Source organism: Pelophylax lessonae, assembly GCF_965119305.1.
Source record: "Pelophylax lessonae genome assembly, chromosome: 3".
NCBI classification, from domain to species: domain Eukaryota; kingdom Metazoa; phylum Chordata; class Amphibia; order Anura; family Ranidae; genus Pelophylax; species Pelophylax lessonae.
The window spans coordinates 654,440,895-654,458,478 of NC_138770.1; the positions used below are offsets into that span (position 1 = coordinate 654,440,895).

The following is a 17,584-nucleotide window of genomic DNA, read 5'->3' on the forward strand; positions in this document are numbered from 1 at the left end:
ACTGTATTAGTGTCACTAGTTCCCACAAACTGTCAGTGTCAGATTGTGTGCTGCAATATTGAAGTCAGACTATAAATCGCTGATTGCCGCCAGTACTAGTATAAAAGAAAATAAATAAAAATTCCAGTATATATACCATAGTTTGTAGACGCTATAACGCTTGCACAAACCAATCAATATACGCTTATGAGATTTATTTTTATTTTTTTTACCAAAAATATGTAGCAATATACATAGTGACTTAAAATAAGGAAATTTGATTTTTTTATTGGATAGGTTTTATAGCCGAAAGTAAACAATAAGGAAAATCAAATACCACCAAAAGAAAGCTCTATTTTTTGGGGAAAAAAAAGACAAATTTAATGTAAATTTAATTGACTGCGTAATTGTCAGTTAAAGTAGAGCAAGAAAAAATAGCCTGATCATGAAGGGGGTAAATCTTCCGCAGGTCAAATGGATAATGTTGAAGCAGCTTACTGTGGTGTTATTCATCCAGCACCCATCTGGTTTTCTATCTCTGCGCCCGGTTTCTGTGTGTTCCTTTCTATATTGTTAAAGGGCCTATCGAAACAATCTATTCAATTTAAATCCAATCAGTGATGTCTTTGCACTATACAGGTGCTGGTAGTTGCACATGAAAATTAGAATGTGTGAGACAAGACAACAAAGTGAGCAAAGAACATATGTGACAATTTAAAGTCATAAAACTAGTATTCTTCTTTTATTAAAACGCTACAATCAAGACATTAACCTGCATGCATAGACTTCACTCACCAAGCATCCACAAAAGAGCCTCCTTCTCCACTCACTGGTGATTCCAACAACAGTTCAAACAACCAATGAAGCTTCCGAGGATCCCTGCTCTCCTGCAGAAAACATTACATGCCACAAATGTTGCTGGGTTCATCAAAGTCTGATTTGTCTCAAAAAACAAAACATCTAAATGCAAAAATCTGCTTCCTCCAAGCTGCTTTTCATTACTGGAGTCCAGTGGACATTATATTGGCGTATACGGAGAGCAAGCAGACTGGTGACAACTAGCCTAGCTAAAACAAAGAATCCTCGGCAAATAATGGCAATGGTTGGGTAAAGGAAGGAAAGACCTTCTAGGGACATGGACAGAAGGGATGTTCTACATCTGTGCCATCCTTTTTATAATGATTAAGCACAAGATGTAGGTGTGAAACGCGTCTACGTGACTCTATGTTGGTGTCTTTGGTGTCATCACTTTGTCAGCACTTTGGAAATTAAAGGTAATTGGAATTCCCGGATGTGCGGCCGTTTCTTTTCTTACAAGTTTTCCATGGAGGTGGTCCGGGGCTAGCACTCTGTGGGATATTCCACCTCCAAGCTACCATCACATACCTGGAGCAGCGTTTTCTCCCTTCAGTATACTGTGTGTATACCGCCACAAAGGTCAGCGGCAAATAAGCAGAAAGCAAAAAATACAGAGAAAACAGATAACATCCACAGAGTACATCATACGACATTGACCATAAAGAGAACGACTTACACAGGATGTGGCGATACAAGTGCCCCAGTCACTGTATGTCTCCACGGTGATGTTGGATAACGCCGTCCTCAACAGAGGGCACAGGAACTTCCACAGGTTTTCCAACTATTCAAACACAGTTAGAAACATTAGAAATGCTATTCTTACATGTGAATCCTAAAGAGATCTATCAGTGACATTCTCATGCATGCCTCATAGGTATCACCGCTCATATCACACTTCATGCTTGGTCACAAACCGAACGATGACCAGAGCCTCGGATTTAAATGGTTTGCGGTTTCTTCACTGATCTACTTCTATACATCTCACAGAATCATAGATCTTCATAGGGCAGTTGGGTTTGATTTGTTTTTAAATTTAATGTATTAAAGTAGAATTCCAGGGCTCCACCCAAAAATAAAGTCAGCTGGAAGTTCGGCCCCCCCTCCTCCTTCCCCTGCCGCCGGGCCATTCACAAAGCGCAGCACACCGCGTATGCGCTCATAAGAAATGGTGGCGGCGGCAGCACCTGAGAGCCGATTGAAAAATCAGCTGGGGTGAAGACATTGCTGGATTCATAGACAGGTTAGCAGCAAAGTATTTGTAGCTGCTGACTTTTAATTTTTTTCTGAAGGAGCCTGGCGTTCCTCTTTAAGTGTAACTAAAAGCATAACTTAAGCATATTTTTTTCATTTTGGATAGAGGAAGAGAGGGTTAAAACCCCTGTCCTATTTTTTTTTGCCACAGACAGAAATAAAAACTGACAGGTGTTCTAAACCCCTTCCGCTCTATCAAAAAAAAAAAAACACAAACACTTTTGGCTTTAGTGACACTTTCTCCCTTCCCCTTTCCTAACGCCTATTCTAACTATACTTATAAGATCTGTAAACTTACCTATTTTCAAGCCACTTTAAAAAAATCTGATTTCCTAAAAGACTCCGTAGTTGTCAGGTACACCCTAATCGCCCAGACCACATCCAAGGTATGCAAAGCAATTCCCTTCGAAGGCTAAAAACAGTAGCCAACCAGGCAGCAAGAGCTCAACCAAAACAACTGGAGCCCACCTGTAAAAAACAATACACCCTCAAAGGAGGACCAGTCCTCTAAACAGCAGCCTGCAAAACCTTGCGGCCAAAAGAGGCATCCACATATGCCAACACATTCACTTTATAGAACTTTGTGAAAGTGTGCACAAACGACCAGGTGGCCGCCTTGCAAACCTGTGTCACTGACACCTGATGACAGAAGGCCCAGGAGGCACTGAGTGCCCAAGTACAGTGCGCCTTGATAGGGAAAGGAGGAACCGTCTGCCTGATACTTCTGGAAATGGTCGGAGAGGAAGCGGGCAACCCTGTCCGAGACCCATCCGTAAGCACAAATAGTGAGTTTGACTGCCTAAAACACTCCATAGCTGCCAGGTACACCCCAATCCCCGAACCACATCCAAGGCTATTTCCTTAGGATGTTCTGGCCTGGGACACAGGGAAGACAACACAACGGCTTTATTCAAATCAAAATCAGAGACAACCTGAGGAAGGGATGACAGACAGGGTCGAAGAACCCCCTTATCACTGTGAACCACCAAATAAGGTGAAAGACACCAATTCCGACCCCCTGCACGCAGAGGTAAAAGCCACCAAAAAGGCAACCTTCTGGGAAAGTGTAAGCAGGGGAATCTCCAGAAGATTCTCAAAAGGAGGCTTCTGCAGGACTGAGAGCACCAAATTGAGGTTCCAAGGCAGCATCAGAGAGTGCACTGGAAGGGTCAAATGCCTAAATTTCTGAAGAAAAGTATGTACCAAGGAATATGTGGCCAAGGGCCTTGAAAGAAGACCACTAAGGATGACACCTGACCCTTGATAGTACTCAAGGCCAGTTTCTGCTCAACCCCCCCCCCCGTTGAAGGAAGGTCAAGATCAGAGCCACCGAAAAAGAGCGAGGATGAACCCGAAAGAGACACACCACGCAATGCAAGTCTTCCACGAATTATGGTAGATCTTACAAGAAGTTGATTTCCTAGCTTTTAACAGCATTGGAATCACAAACTCAGACAAACCTCTATCCATCAGCACCTGATATTCAACAGCCAAGTCATCAAAGCCAGCGACTGTAAAGCAGGATGAAAGACTGGTCCTCGGGACAGCAGATACTCCCTGAGAGGAAGCTTCCAAGGAACATCCGCGACTAGCCGCACCAGATCGGCATACCAAGCCCGGCGAGGCCAGTCCGGGGCCACTAAGATGTAGAAGTCTTGGCAGAATCTTGAGAGGAGGGAAGGTGTAAATCAGATGATACTGACCCCAAGGGGCCACCAGCGCACCCATGGCGTCCGCCAAAAGATCCCGTGACTGAGCCACAAACCTCTGCACCTTTCCGTTGAGCCAGGATGCCAACAGATCCCCCCTCGGGGATGCCCCACTGGAGACACAACTGATGAAACACCTCCAGACGAAGGGACCATTCCCCTTGACCCAACGCCTGCCGACTGAGGTAATACGCCTGCCAGTTTTCCACCCCGGGAAAGTGTAAGGCGGAGAGAGCTGGAACAGACCGTTCTGCCCACCTTCGAATGCCGGCTACCTCCAGAGCCGCCGGGACACTTCTTGTGCCCCCCATGGTGATGGACATAAATCACGGCTTTGGCACTATCCAGTTGAATGCGCACTGGACATCTCTGAAGACAATCTGTCCAATGTTCCAGGCACAGTCTGATCGCTTGAAGTACCAAGACATTAATCGGTAGTCTGGACTCTTCCAGTGTCAAATTTTGCTGAGGATGCCTCCCCAGCCAGACAGGTTGGCATTCATGGTGACCACTGTCCAATACAAAGGGGGGGGATGTGCCCAGCTGACGCGTCAAACAACAAAGCCACCAGGGACTCTTGTTTCCCAAGTCAGCTGAATCTGATTTTCCAGAGACTGCGGGTTCTTGTCCCATTTGGCCAGACTCTCCCTTGAAGGAACCTTGTATGGAACTGTGCAATAGGAACCGCCTCAAGGGTAGACACCATCAGGCCCAGCACCCGCATGCAAGTCCGGAGGGATTACAATCTGCTGGACAGCAGGAGACGAATGACAGCCTGGAGTTTCTAGAGTTTGCACAGAAGAAGGAGCACTCTGGCTAAGGACGAGTCTAGAGTCAGACCCAGATAGTCCAGCATTGTGGACGGAACAAGAGCAGACTTCTGAAAATTCAGAATCCAGCCAAACACCCTCAAGCTTGTATGGTGATTTCCACGTTTTCCACCAGAGCAGTAGGAGACTCCACTCACAGAAGCAGGTAGCCAAAGTAGCCCAGTACCGCGATCCCCCATTGGCGTAACAATGCTAGCACCGGGGCCAACACTTTCATGAAGATCCGAGGAGCAGAAGCGAGACCAAAGGGTAACGCCACAAACAGATAATGCTCCTCTCCCACAGCAAAGCGGAGGAAGCACTGGAAACCGACAAATATTGGAATGTGAAGGTAAGTGTCCTTGATGTCAATGGATGCAACAAAAATCCCCCTGCTGCAGGGAAGCCACCACCGTGCCAATGGACTATATTCTGAACTTCTGCACCCGCACAAAGCAGTTCAGCGACTTAAGGTCCAGAATTGGGACGCACCTTGCCTTCCTTCATGGGGACTGTAAACAGGTTTGAGTAAAAACCCCAGAAAACGTTCCGAAGTCAGAACTGGGACCATCACCCTTTAAAGTAAAAGGTTTTGCACCGCCCCAAAAAGAGCCTGTAAGCGAGCGTGGGACAGTCGCACGTTTGGAAGGAAGAACCTTACCGGAGGGTAAGAACAAAACTCGATCTAGTAGTGGGACCGAATGACCTCGTGGACCCACCTGACTTGTACCAGGGGAGCACACGGTTCCGGAAACCAGTGAAGAAGTCCCCATCCCCAGATATGTGTGAGGGCGTACCCTCCTGCTGAAGGGGCCTTGTCCGGGGGTCTGGAGAAGCCCGCTCTTGACTTGCCAGACCAAGTTCGCTTGGATCCTCCAGAGGAGGCCCCGAAGGGCTCTGATCCTTTGTCGGTCGACTGACCACAAGGTACAGCCCCCCCCCCCCCACAGCCGACCGGCCGTACCCCCCCCGATCACAGCACCGTGCCCCCAATCCAGGCAGTGGACCAGGCCACCCCACAGCCCCAGTGTGAGTAAAGGAGGGGGGGGGTGATACGGCACACAGGGACCACTAGACCGATGGGGGTGTCTAACAGGAAGGAGGGGAACCCAGGGGTCTGACTGTCCCAAGGAGGGGCCCACGTCCACCCCAAAACCCTCCAGGGGGAGAGGGGGGACAGTTACTTACCATATCAGGAACCAGGCAGGCACTACTCCAGACAGAACCTCCTCTCTATCCAAATGGGGGGCTGTCGGCCAGGAGGAATGCTGCAACTCGGCCCGAGACCCAGTTGTATGTGACCTTGCATTTAACTCGCAGGCTAGCCTCCATCCGGTGGTACTAGGTCGCGGCCGACCTAGCGTGGAGCTGAGGTCTGCGCGTGCTCCCTGGCCAGACTGGGGTGACCACTGGATCTATATTATCCAGCCCTTCGCCCAGTCCGGCAGTTGATTGTAGATATCACAGGAAAAAAAACAGGAGAAAAAATTATATCCAAAAAGAAAAAATTGCCAGGACCAGAGATCCCAGCAAGGAACTAGTTAGAAAAAAACTGAGCACCTATAGCAGAGAGAGGAAGTATACCCCCTGGGACTGCCCATAGGCACAGCCAGACTTTTTTTTCTGCCTAGTGTCCTACTCCTGTAGGGGGCAGTATAACCCAATGGTTAAGATCAGGAGCTGTGTCCGTCAATGAACGAAAGAGAAATGGGGAGCTTTAGACAGATCAGATCTACAGAATGAATGCAGGGAGGTCCTTGCACTAGTTTCCTCTACAACATGAAGTACAACAAGAAAATAAATAGCGACATCCCCAAATCATTCTTTACATCTAGGGAAACTGGCGGTCATCCGAAGCAGTGCCTTAGATCTCACACTGCACATACACAGCTACAAGGCTGTAAGCAGTGTTAATTTCAATTTCGTCTTAGTCATAGTCTTTTGACTAAAATGTCATTTTAGTTTTAGACGAACTTTAGTCATCTGCAATTGTTTTAGTTTTAGTCAACTAAAATCTCCAGTACATTTTAGTCGACTAAAATCAAAATCCCATTGTTACCAACAATGTGGCACTATTACTCCCATTGTTACCAACAATGTGGCACTATTACTCCCATTGTTACCAACAATGTGGCACTATTACTCCCATTGATACCAATGATGTGGCACTATTACTCCCATTGTTACCAATGATGGGGCACTATTACTCCCATTGTTACCAATGATGGGGCACTACTACTCCCATTGATACTAATGATGGGGCACTATAACTACCATTGATACCAATGATGGGCCATTCTAACTACCACTGATACCAATGATGGAGCACTATTACTCTCATTGATACAAACGATGGGGAGCTGTTCAATGATGAAGCACTGCATACTCCCACTGACGCCAGCACATTTTCTACTCCCACTGCCCACAGTCCAGCCCCCTAAAGTTGGAAGGACAATAAACCGGCCCTTTGTTTAAAAAGTTTGGAGACCCTTGTTTTAGAAGATCCATTTTTCTAACTCTTGTAAAAAATGAATATATATAATAATAATATTAATCATTTCCCACCTTTTCAAACGTCCAGTGTTTGGATCCTCGGATTAACCCAGCAACTATTTCGGCCACACATCTCTGAGTGCTTTCATGAGAGTCTTCCACTAGGCGCTCCAAATGGGCAGTAAGGATTGGCAAGAATGCATCATCAAAGTTTCTAAATAGACCCTAGAATTGAGAAACTTTTGTTAATTCAATGAAATGAAAACTATTAAAAGAACATTACACGGCAAAACAAACACACCACAGGGCTGATCATGTAAAATTATAGCTAGAAAAAAAATGGAGAACAGTGGGAATTTTCAATACAAATCAAGTTTTACCTCTATAAATAAAATAAAACTGTCTGCTGACAGATTGATAAACGTTTTTTCATTTAAACCTTAAAACCCAACTCCGCAGACATATATCTGGACTTCTGTGCATTAGAAGATGATGTACCTGTAATACTGACTGTATGCAATTTATCTACTGAACAAAACTTCGGAGACCATGTTTGGTCTGTCATTTTTTATGTTAATATGCCAACATATTAAAGCGAAAACCCAACTGCAGGAAACTTGAAAATGAACCCTTGTAGTGGAGCTGCACGCATACTGCAGGGGTTATTTGCTTGTTTAAGTAGAATTACTTACTCCATCCCCACCGCTGCTAGACCAGTCCTCGCATAGTCTTTTCTCCTATGCTGGTCTGAGGTTCTGATGTCATCAAGACCAATGCAACCCGGGGTGCATAGCTCTGTATTGGATGTTGCAGAGGGACAGTCCACCGCCAAAGCTTCAATGAGTGGAGGAGCAAGGAAGTAAAATTCATTTGACCCTCCCCTAGACTAAACAAGCAAATAACCCTTGCAGTGTGGGCGTAACCCAATTTCCAAGAGTAGGGCTTTAAAGACCAACTTCAGGAATTAGACCAAAATCAACCCCCGCAGTGGACTCCCCTGCACCAGGGGTAATTACTTACCATTTTCCTTGCTCCAGCAGGGTACCTCCTCTCTGAGGCACTCCATGCCATGGCCGCACTTCTGCCTCTCTCACATACATTGCAGGATTCGTAGCCCTGCATTGTACGAGATGACACCAAGGGACTGACCACAACTCCATAGGGAGAATTGGAGCCTTCTAGAGTGGTGGTAAGGTAAAAAGTGTAGGCTCTGCAGCCTCCCCTATACCTAATGAGCATTAAACCCTTGCAGAGTGGGGTGAGGGATACAGCAAGGGAATAATTTGTCTGATTCTTGGAGTTGGGTTTAAACACCCAACATAAAAAATTCATAAAAATTGCATTAACTGAAAAACCGAAGAACTGAAAGTTAGAGTTAGCCCACCTCATACCCTCTCACATCACAGGCTAGTGAGAGGTTTGTGGCAGACAGAAAGCTTCATGTTTACTATACTACCGTGTTTCCCCGAAAATAAGACCAGGTCTTATATTAATTTTGGCACCAAAAGACACAGTAGGGCTCATTTTTGGGGTAGGTCTTATGTCATACGCTGTCTTCTCTGCCTCCCTGCGTGAATCTAGTAAAATCCTAGAATCAACTCTATTACGGTTTTATATAATGTCCAGTGTGTGTTTCTGTATTATAATTGTATGAAATACCTTTGGTACAGCGCCGCTCGACACTCAGCTGATCCCCCCCGCTGCTTTCCTTCTCTTCTCATAGCTATCAGCGGGGATCTCTGCCCCTCCCCTCTGCAGTGCTTAGAGCGGGTCACGGACGCGCCGAGCGGCGCTGTAACAAAGGTATTTCACACAATAATATCATACTCTGCATTTCTGTGACCCGCTCTGAACACTGTAGAGGGGAGGGGCTGAGATCCCCCGCTGACAGATATGAGAAGAGAAGGAAAGCAGCGGGGATCAGCTGAGCGCCGAGCAGCGCTGTACCAAAGGTATTTCACACAAATATAATACAGAAACACACATTGGACATTATATAAAACAGTAATAGAGTGAATTCTAGGATTTTACAAACACTTTAAACAAGGGCTCATTTTGGGGGTAGGGCTTATATTGCAGCCCTCCGCGAAAATAACAGTAGTTCCTACTTTTAGGGTAGGTCTTATTTTCGGGGAAACACGGTAGAAAAAGTGTGCTAATTCTGGCTGTGTTGTATGTTACATTTGCCAAAACATCCCACCCTGTACACTGTACTGCACGTGACCTACTCAAGATCATCTAACCTGGTACACTGTCCTGCATTGCATACCAATATTCTGTACACTGCCCCATACATGACATACTCTAGACTGCCATACAGTGTGATGTGCATGACAAACTCAGACAGCCTTCCATGCTCCGAGCACTGTGCTGTATGTGACTTACTCCAGACTGCCCCAATCAGTACACTGTGCAGTACATAGCATACTCTAGAGAGCCATACATTGTGGTGTACATAACATACTTCAGATTTTCCCACTCTATACACTATTGTGTACATGACATACAACATACTCTTGACTGGCCCACTTCGCTGTTCATGACATATTCTGGACTAACCCACTTACCTTAAAAAGGCAAAACCTGCGAGGGTTAAATTTATCTTTTCCCTTCCGATCTTCTAAAGACAGAAATGTTACCAACTGGTTGACAAACTTCTCATCCGTGAAATGATCATATATGATCTGTTCAGCCTGCATGCAAGCATAGAAATCAATACGTGTAATACACATACATTTAAACGTGTTAAAGTGGTTGTAAACCCCTATATAGTCCCAGTGAAGTGACTGGCCTGCACAGAGATGAAACAAATCCTCCTACAAAGTTGTACCCGTTTATCTGGAGTTTTCTCTTTTCTACATCTGTTCAAAATCCAGAATTCATAAAGATTGAGTGCTCAAAAAAAAAAGGGGCGGAGAGCTGAAGTTACAGAGAGCTCTGAGAGCCAATTAGAGGGAAGGAACACCCCCCCCCCCTCCACACAGGACACAGGAGCAGAGCAGAGGATGTCAATCAACTGAAGTTCCCTCCCCCATCACCATTTTTCTTTTGGTGTCAGGAAAGCTTGTCAGAAGGGATTTATGCTGATAGCAGAGGAATAGTGCAGCAGACAGAAATTACACTTATGGCGCTTTTCCACTGCATGGAACCGAATGGTACGGCTCGCTTTTTTGCTTTTCCACTGCTGGTACGGTGTAGGAACGGTTCGATACGGCGGCGCTTTTCCACTGCATGGAACCGAATGGTACGGCTCTGAAAAACAGTACCACCTCGATTGTGGTTCCAAGCCTACCGTACCGGTACTAAATTCCACAACCCCTCCCATGCAGCCTGATTGGTCCTCACTACAAGGCAGTGATTGGTCAATAATCATCACTGTCATTGTTTATGCGGCAGTAGAGGCAGTGCAGCCACAGAGTAATCCTGCCCACTACTTATCAGTACTATAAACAGTGGAAAAGCAAACCATACCGTACCGTACCGAACCATTCCAACAGCATACCATGCGGTACCAGCAGTGGAAAAGCAAAGTGGGCCAAGCAGGGCAGAGCCGGTACTTGCAGTGGAAAAGTGCCATTAGTGCTCTGAATTGGGACAAGTACACACTATAGAGGGATATGCTTTATTCATATTTCATGTCTGAGGTTTACAACCACTTTAACGCAGCAGTCAAACATACCAAAAAATCAAGCAATCTCATTTCATCAAAAACACTTTATGAGGTCTAAAATCATCAACTCTGTAAACCTGTTTCCATTTCATTTTCTTTTTAAACACATAAAAATGTTCAACCTAACAGGGAAAGCAAAAAAGGTTTAAAGGAGTTGTAAAGTCAGAAGGTTTTTTATCTTAATGCATTAGGATAAAAAGTCTTCTATGTGTAGCATCCCCCCTAATACTTACCTGTGCCCCATCTCTGTCCACGAGTTTTTAGGCTGTCCCGGAACTCTCCCTCTTGCTTGGCTAAGATACAACCGTGGCGTCATTGACTCCCGTGGCTGTCAGTCAAAGTCAGTGAACCAATCAGGAGAGGCGGGGCCGAAAGGGAGCTCCGTGTCTGAATGGACACACGGAGCTACAGCTCGGATCGGGTAACCCCATAGCAAGCTGCTTGCTGTGGGGGCACTCAATAGGAGGGAGGAGAAAGGAGCACAGAAGAGGGACCCGAGAAGAGGAGGATCTGGGCTGCTCTGTGCAAAACCAACTGCATAGAGCAGGGATGTTTTTTTTTTTTTTTTTAAACAAGACTTTACAATCACTTTAAACTGGATTATCTGCCTATATCAGCAAGTTTATTTCCTACGAACGGAAAAAGATCACCCATCATCAGAGTCATGTGACTGGCATAAAGTTTTTTTTTTTTTTAATAAATAAAAGTATGGAAGTAGCAACCTCTCCACCAGTGAGTGCTTAAAAGTGCATTTTATATCACCAGAACCAAAAGATGTTAAAACCTTAAAGTGATTGTAAAGTCTCTTCTTTTTTTTTTTCTTCTATTAAAATAACAAACATGTTATACTTCCCTCCTCTGTGCAGTTGGTTTTGCACAGAGCAGCCCGGATCTCCCTCTTCTCTGGTCCCTGGCTGGAGCTCCTGGCCCCTCCCTCTTGTTGAGTGCCCCCACAGAAAGCAGCTTGCTATGGGGGCACCCGAGCCGAGCTGCGTATCCAGACAAGGAGATGCCATTTGGCTCCGCCTCTCCCTCTCCTGATTGGCTAACTAAATTTGATCGACAGCAGCGGGAGCCAATGGAGCCACTGTCTCAGCCAATCTGGAGAGAGTCCTGGAGGGCTGAGGCACTCGTGGACATCGCTGGATAGAGAGGGGGCTCAGGTAAGTATTAAACGAGCTGTGGGGAGCTGCTGCACACAGAAGGCCTTTTATCTTAATGCAAAGAAAGCATTAGGATAAAAAAACCTTCCGACTTTACAACCCATTTAAGACCCCTTTCACACTGATGAACCGATCGGGTCCGCCTGTCAGTTTTTCAGGCGGACCCAATCAGACCGTCTATTGTCCTCTATGGAGCGGCAACATCCGATGGAAGGCGCTCCATTTCCATCCAACATCTCAGAGAGGAGAGCAGGCTGTGTCCGTGTCTGCTCAGTTTAAAAAGATACGTGGCTATTCACTAAAGTTTGAAGAAAATCAGTTTTACCAAAAACAGCGTAGAGGGTTCTTTACTGTCAGAGCAGTAAAGATGTGGAATTCTCTGCCACAAGCAGTGGTACCAGCAGGGAGCGTCAATAGTTTAAAAAAAAAAAAACAAAAACTTTTTGATGGGCATCTTAATGATCACAATGTACAGGGATATGGGATTTACTATTGACCTAAACACATATGCATATACACACACACACACACACACACGTTGAACTGGATGGACTGGTGTCTTTATTCAACCTTACCCACTATGTAACTATGTAATCCCTGTGTTCATCAGACAGAACAGCAGTCTGCCGCGTTTACATCGGCAGACCGCTGTTCTCCCTCCCCGGGAAGTAATCGAGGGTGCTCCGCAGACATCGTGGCACCTCTGTGAGTAGTTTTCATATCATTTTATGTAATAACTTATGGGCTTCACTATCTTTGGCTCCTTCCCTCTTTTATTTGAGCGTCTGAGCAAGGAGGAATTATAGAAGAGGCTGGAGGTGTATTGGGGACTCATCCATTCTTATTGGTTATCCTGGGGAAAACCACTGCAGATCTGAGGCTGTATGATATCCTAAATCTGAGGCTGGAGGTTTATTGGCTCAGCTGCCCTATCCATCCCTACTGACTATCTGTTTGGATGCACACTTAAGGCTCAGATTTATCCTAAGTCTGGTGAGTGGATCCCCTAAAGAGTCTCTTTTGGAAGCACTTGACACTTGTGTGGAGCACTTCAAGCACTGTGTTAGCACTTTGAGTGGAATGTATATTTTTTGGATTACACTGGATTTAGCACTTTGGCACTTATTGCACTTTAGAACATTTATTGTTAATTAAATTTTTTCGGCACCTTAAAATATGTATTATCATTAATATGATTGTAGGTTATTAGATTTCTGTCACTAGTGCACTTTAACCACTTAAGCCCCGGAGGATTTGGCTGCTAAAGGACCAGGGGTTTTTTTGCGATTTTTTACTGCGTGACTTTAACGGACAATTGCGTGGTCGTGCGACGCTGTACCTAAACGAATTTGACGTCCTTTTTTTCCCACAAACAGAGCTTTCTTTTGGTGGTATTTGATCACCTGTGCGATTTTTTGATCACGCGCTATAAACAAAAAAAGAGCGTAAATTTTGCAAAAATAACAATATTTTTCACATTTTTTTATATGAAATTCCCCAAAAAAAAAAGTAAAAATCAAAATTTTTTAACATTTTTCGGCCAATTTGTTTTATGCTACCTATGTTTGGTAAAAAAAATCGCAAAAAGCGTATTTTGATTGGTTTGCGCAAAAGTTATCGCGTTTACAAACAAAGGGAAAGATTTTTGTCATTTTTGGTGTTTTTTTTTTTAACGCGTAATGGTGGCGATCTGCGATTTTTTTTTCGGTACTGCGACATTGCGGCGGACAGATCGGACCCTTGACTGACATTTTTGACACTTTTGGGGTTACCAGTGACATTACTGCAGTAATCAGTGCTATACATATGCACTGTTACTGCAAAAATGACACTGGCAGGGAAGGGGTTAACTTTATTGGACAGGGAGGGGTTAAGTGTGTCCTAGGGGCGTGATTCTAACTGTGTAGGGACATTCCTATTGGTGTAAAAGCAAAGATCAACCGTTCTACATAGTAGAACGGACAGATCTTCACTTTTACACAGGGAGAACTGACAGGCAGCTTGTTTACACAAGCTGCTCTGTCTTTCTCCCTTCACAGGAGCGATCGCAGTGTGACTGGCGGACATCGAGTCCGCCGGTCACACGCACTGACTTGCCTGTGAACGAGCCGCGGCGGGCGCGCGCCTCGGCGGGCGCGCGCCCGCCCGCCCGCGATAGGCTCGCAAGTCAGTGACAGGCGAGTGACGTACCGATAGGTCACTCTGCCTGGCCGGGGCTGACCGCCGCAGTATATAGTCGTGCGGCGGTCGGCAACCGGTTAATTATCATCAGTATTACTGAATGGTCCAGTTTTTTGTCACTAGTGCACTTTACTATATTACAATGTATGTTTATTTTGTATTTTCATATGCCTAGTAGTGCGGTTTTCAATATTTTACAAATTTCTTGGTTTTTTACCTAAGTGAGCAGCAGCTGCAGGTGACATTAGTTTGCATCACTTTAGCGTGGGTTTAATATTTTTTCACAATAGGAGAACTGTCACAATGTCACAGTCCTGCTAAAAATCGCTGATTGCCGCCATTACTAGTAAAAAAAATAAATAAAAATGACATAAATCTATCCCTTAGTTTGTAGACGCGATAACTTTTGTGCAAACCAATCAATATACACTTATTGGGATTTTTTTTTACCAAAAATATGTAGCAGAATACAAATTGTCCTAAAATGATTAAAAAAATTTGTTTTAAATTTTTTTTTTATTGGGAATGTTATATAGCAGAAAGTAAAAAATAATTTTTTTTTTTTTTCAGAATTGTCGTTCTTTTTTTGTTTATAGCGCAAAAAATAAAAAATTGCAGAGGTGATCAAATACCACCAAAAGAAAGTTCTGCTTGTGGGAACAAAAGGACCAATTTTATATGGGTACAGCGTTACTCGACAGCGCAATTATCAGTTAAAATAACGCCGTGTTGTATCGAAAAAAAAATGCCTGGTCATTAAGGGTGTAAAACCTTCCGGTCCTTAAAGCGGAGTTCCACCCTGGGACATTTTTTTTAAATAAAAATACCCCCGGGACAGTCAGGGCTAGTGCATTCCACAATGGATAGCCTCTGAACTGTCCCAGGTTGCACTTACCTGCAAGAAGAAATACTTACCTTGAAAATGTATTGTCCAGCGCTGCCATCTCAGGTGTGGGCAGCTTGAAGCCAGCGCGATCCTCTTCTGTGTCCTCTTCCGTCTTCTTCGGTCCCACGATGCACTGCGCCGGCCCCGCCGTCACTTTCAGTGCCGCAGCGTCATCCATCCACAGCTTCTGGGCATGCCCAGAAGCTGTTTAGCAAGATATGACGGCGCCTGCACCGGAACTGACGTTGGGGCCGGTGCAGGCGCATTGATTCCTGGGAGCGATGACGTTCAGCTCCCAGGAATCATTGCAAGCCAGGAAGTGACGAATCGCCGTGGCCGCCGAGGGGAGGAAGAGGAAGTAAGGTAAGTATATTTTCTTCTAAGCCAGGTAAGTAAAAAAAAAAAAAAAAAATATTGCGATTATCCATTTGTTTTTCAGGTGACCCGGAGCGAGAAGATGGAGGTAAGTATAATTTTAGGGTGGAACTCCACTTTAAGTGGTTAAAGAACACCTTCTTGACTTTCTTTATCCTTCTAAACTACTGTATAGACTTTATTGTACTGCATATTAGTAAATGTTAGTATTCACATACATACGTACTTCTGACGTGTCCTCTCTAGGTCTTCCCAGCTGTGGCTGTTTCTCAGAAGGTGCATAGACCAGTAAGTTTCTGTATGGATAACAAAGTGATGTTTATACACAGTATGTTAATTGCAGTTGGATTTACTGCACTTCCAGATAAATTGCAAGATATGAAATTAAGTCAAGTTTAAAGCAATACTCAACACACTAGGGCTGCACGATATTGGAATAAAAGTACATTGCGATATTTTTTTTTTTTTTCAACGATATATATTTTGCGATCTTGAGAGAGCTGTCCAGAGCTATAATCAAACAGCTTGTTACTGCCAAATCAAAGGAAGTCAAACTTTGTAGAACATTCTACCAAACACGTGTTCGATCAGAGCCAGAGATTTGGGACTAAGCTGTTACACAAATGGTTTAAAAAGTACAAACACAAGGATACAGAGGCAATGCTTACCGAGGCCATGTGTAATATCCCCAGTGTGTCTTCTCCACAAAAGTGCAGGCTTCCCAGGATTCCTTCGTCTTTGGCAGGCTGGCACTGTCATAATGTATCCACTCGTTGTCAGGCCTGTCCCCTGGAATGGTGGCATCTGGTTTGGTACATCCACCTATCACCGATTAAAGGGAAAGAATATAGTGTCTTCAGTGACTGCATATGCAAAGTTAAAACTGCAGTGTTTACCTTACTTTTTTCCCTTTTCAGAAAATAATGTACTGTAATCTATAATATCTGTACTAAAAATACATGGATCATAGATTAGTCACTACAGGGAGATCTCAACAGCCTAATGGAGACCCTCTGCCTCGTGTGCAGTGCGCCCTCTCCCTCACTAGCTGCGGCAGCCGAACTAAGCCAAAGGAGAGGGCGGACTGCACATGTGCGCTGTTCAAACAATCAGGTACTAAAGCTGATCTTACACTTTAATGTGGAACGTTAGTCAGAAAATTAAGTCCTGCTGGATCACTTCAGGCTGGAACCTTTAGCACACAGGTGTCAAACACAAGGCCCACCGGCCGAATGCGGCTTCCCAGGCCATTTCATGTGGCCCTCGCACCTCTCCTGCAGCACCCCCCCCTGTCTCAGTAGTTGGCAGCAGAGAGGAAAGAAATCCTTTGCCAGATCCAGCGCTTCTCTGTGCAGCTGCAGAAAGGTTAGTCTTTGCCCCCCCCCACACAAGGCCAACCGGCCGAATGCGGCTTCCCAGGCCATTTCATGTGGCCCTCGCACCTCTCCTGCAGCACCCCCCCTGTCTCAGTAGTTGGCAGCAGAGAGGAAAGAAATCCTTTGCCAGATCCAGCGCTTCTCTGTGCAGCTGCAGAAAGGCTAGTCTTTGCCCCCCCCCCCCCCCCTTCTCAGCAGTCCACAGCAGAGAGGAGGGCAGAACTCCTCCTACAGATCCTGCACTTCTCTGTGCAGCCACACCACCACCTTGCCTTTGCCTCCCCTGGTCTCAGCATTGAGCAGACTCTGGAAGCGGACTCCAGCCCTCCTCTGGTCCTCCTCCAGACCCTGCACTTTCCTTATCCCAGAATCACCTGCAACTTCTTCCTGGCAGCAGCACATGGTAAGTAAGGGTGGGTGACTCTCGACTTCTCATGGTGGTGGTGGGGGGGCCTCTTCACCTCTCATGCAAGGGTGTTAAGGGGGAGTGGACTGCTCTGGACATTTAATCTTAAAGATATAACCGGCCCTTTGAGGGCAACCATAAATTGATGAAGAAAAATATAGGATTACTATATCATACTATAATATTTTTGTTTTACTGATTTATTCTAAGTATTTTGTAACTAACCTAATAACAAGATAATACCTATTTACTCACATGTCAGTTATATACAATTTATTTTGATGCAAGATTTTTTTTCTTCATAACGTTTGAAGCTTCTTTTTGTAAAGAAAAAAAATCCAGTAATACACTGTCTCATCCTGCTCTGCACATGCTCAGTTGATCTCCATTTTTAGGTCCTGCTACAGGGCGGCCGTTCTGTGCAGAAT

At 45.0% G+C, this 17,584-nt stretch overlaps 1 protein-coding gene across 1 annotated transcript in view; it reads right to left on the reverse strand.

Annotated features, from left to right (window-relative positions):
* PSME4 (proteasome activator subunit 4) overlaps positions 1-17,584 on the reverse strand; it is a 340,163-nt gene that overhangs the window by 38,393 nt on the left and 284,186 nt on the right. Inside the window, exons 33-38 of the mRNA XM_082250997.1 lie at positions 16,043-16,196; positions 15,601-15,670; positions 9,667-9,792; positions 7,172-7,324; positions 1,514-1,618; positions 775-866 (exon numbers count right to left, since the gene is read on the reverse strand). Coding sequence (XP_082107123.1) covers positions 775-866; positions 1,514-1,618; positions 7,172-7,324; positions 9,667-9,792; positions 15,601-15,670; positions 16,043-16,196 — 700 coding nt within the window. The remainder of the gene's footprint in view (positions 1-774; positions 867-1,513; positions 1,619-7,171; positions 7,325-9,666; positions 9,793-15,600; positions 15,671-16,042; positions 16,197-17,584) is intronic.